The 2,467-nt window shown below is 31.0% G+C and overlaps 1 protein-coding gene across 1 annotated transcript; it reads right to left on the reverse strand.

Moving 5' to 3' along the window:
- Window positions 1-1,223: 1,223 nt before the first annotated feature.
- On the reverse strand, window positions 1,224-2,359 carry LOC115238862 (the record flags this gene model as incomplete). Its single annotated transcript, XM_029812996.1, has 1 exon — window positions 1,224-2,359. A coding segment is annotated over one exon (1,136 nt), but the record flags the coding sequence as incomplete, so codon positions are not given.
- Window positions 2,360-2,467: the final 108 nt, after the last annotated feature.

Consider the following 2,467-nt stretch of genomic DNA (forward strand, 5'->3'; position numbering starts at 1 on the left):
CGATTAAGAAAAACAATTTCTCCAATCTTATTACCTGTTAAAATTTCACAACGCAATAAGTTATTATCTAAATCTAAAACTAATAGTCTGGTACCATTGCATAAACCTTCACTGATACTAAGATTTCTAATAAGCATAACAATAGTGTATTTTCTTAAGCGTAATTCATGAGGTGGAAGACACGTTGGGTTTAAAGAGTTAAGATATTCTATCAGAATTATTTCATGTATATCTTCATTATCTCCAGTCGTTTCAAGAGTATCCACACTTGTATAAACTTTCTCTGTCGTTTCATCCAACAAACTTACTACTTTTTCATTTATTTCATCAACATCGACATTCCTTGCAGATAATATAACGTGATTAGCCATAGTTTTATATTGTTTACGTATTATAATGTCTCCATACATGTCTTTAACTATATCCGAGTTTGCGTTTGCTATACATTTTTCTGGAATGTGAACATTATCTGAGTTATCATTTAAGGAACCATTACCTAAATTTAGTAAAAATTGTGCAAATTCTTTTTTGTGTGGTAAAGTTCTCATATTTTGTGTCAATGAAAATATTTTAAATTGTTTCCATAGAATACTACATTTTATCGATAAATTTATAATTTCACAACGCGTAGCTCTTTCTTTTACAGGTAATAATTGTCTAAAGTCTCCACCAAGAAGAACGATTTTATCACCAAAATATAAATCATTTTGCATTATATCGCGTAATGTTCGATCCATTATTTCTAATACATAACGTGGTGCCATTGGAGCTTCGTCTATAATAAAAACATCCACAAGTTTTAAATTTTCAGCCTCTTTAGATTGAACTTTAATGTTCGATGTAGAATCTGGGAAAAGAGGTACAGGCAACCCAAAAACTTTGTGTATCGTTCTCCCATTTGGAAGTAATATCGCAGCAATGCCGGTAAATGCCATAGTACTTACTACTTTTCCTCTGCTTTTAAATAAATAATACAAGGTCGTATAAATAAAAGTTTTACCAGAACCACCTGGACCATTGATATAAAAACAATTATTACTGTGATTGTTAGTTGCTGTTGTTACTAAAATACTATCAACAATTTCTTTTTGTTCTCTGCTTAATTGTTCATATTGTCGCATACCTATCAATGTATCCTCTTGAATCTGTTCTTCATCATCTATTTCTTGTTCTTCTGTTAATTGTTCCATTTCAGGAAAATTAGCAATATTTGATCCTTCCATTTAAAGCAAATTAACAATATAATTATAAACCTTCTTTATTCCCATTGTAGATCCATATCGTCTTATATAATCTTCCGACATATCTCTTTTAAACTCGTCCCATAACTTTTTCGGATGAACTGGTTGACAATGAATCAAAATTCGTACGAATAAATTACGAAATCGTTTTGGCATCATCCAAACTTTTGCTTCGTTCATTGCACGATACCATTCTTCATCATCTTCTATGAGTCCTAATGCTAAACATGCAGCGGTAAAAGTTTGATGTATCTCGTTATTAACTGTTCTTAATTCTTGAAAACACGTAGCTCCTCTAACATGTAGTAAAAGTATACGTAAATGAAACAATTCTATCTGATTGTGAGACGGGCTGACGGAATACATACGACCGATACAATTAAAATATCTTTGACGTTTCTCCCAGCGATTAATGGTTCTGCCGTTAATTGTAACTTTTTTAAATACATAATGAGATGGAATATCAGTATATAAATATTGTTTCGCTTTCTCATCTCGAGCATTTAACTCAAAATAATTAAACAACATTGTTACTCGTTCTACGGCAGATCTTATTCCATCATTATTAATAATATTATCGATTATTACACTATGTTCGTTTGGTAAATGAATCGGTAAACGAAATATAGCGTGACTTTTCTCTTGCAAAGGTTTGCTTAAAATACGCCAACAAGCTTCCACGGGCCCGACATAACGAGCTTCGATAAAATCTTGAATTTCGTCATGAATTATCGTTTTATCTATATTTTCTCCAATAATTACAGACGCAGAATCGTGACCTTTATAAATATATTTATACAAGTATTTTACAGACCGTATACTCGAAACTATTTCAACATTAATATGGCTATTAAATAAAAGTAAAAGCATTGGATTAAATGGAACAACATATCGGTTATCAACAACATATCGTCCAAGTCTTTCATACAACAATCCATTATTTCTTCGACAATATTGTGGATAACCATCTTCATCCATAATTGTCTCGGGTCGAAATGGTTTTGGAAAATGTTTCGAACATTTATCGTTTATCAGACACCAATCTCCACATGGCCCATGAATCATATGTTTCATTACAACATTATGTAAACTTTCATTTTCATTAGGATCAGGAATTTCTGCGGAAATAAATTTATCAATTGTTTCAGAAGTTGTTATCTTATAATCCTTATAATTTAATATAATTAACAAATGTATATGTGGTAATCCACGTTTTTGAAATTCTA

The sequence above is a fragment of the Formica exsecta genome, unplaced genomic scaffold (genome assembly GCF_003651465.1).
Source record: "Formica exsecta isolate Colony F162 unplaced genomic scaffold, ASM365146v1 scaffold3603, whole genome shotgun sequence".
NCBI lineage: Eukaryota > Metazoa > Arthropoda > Insecta > Hymenoptera > Formicidae > Formica > Formica exsecta.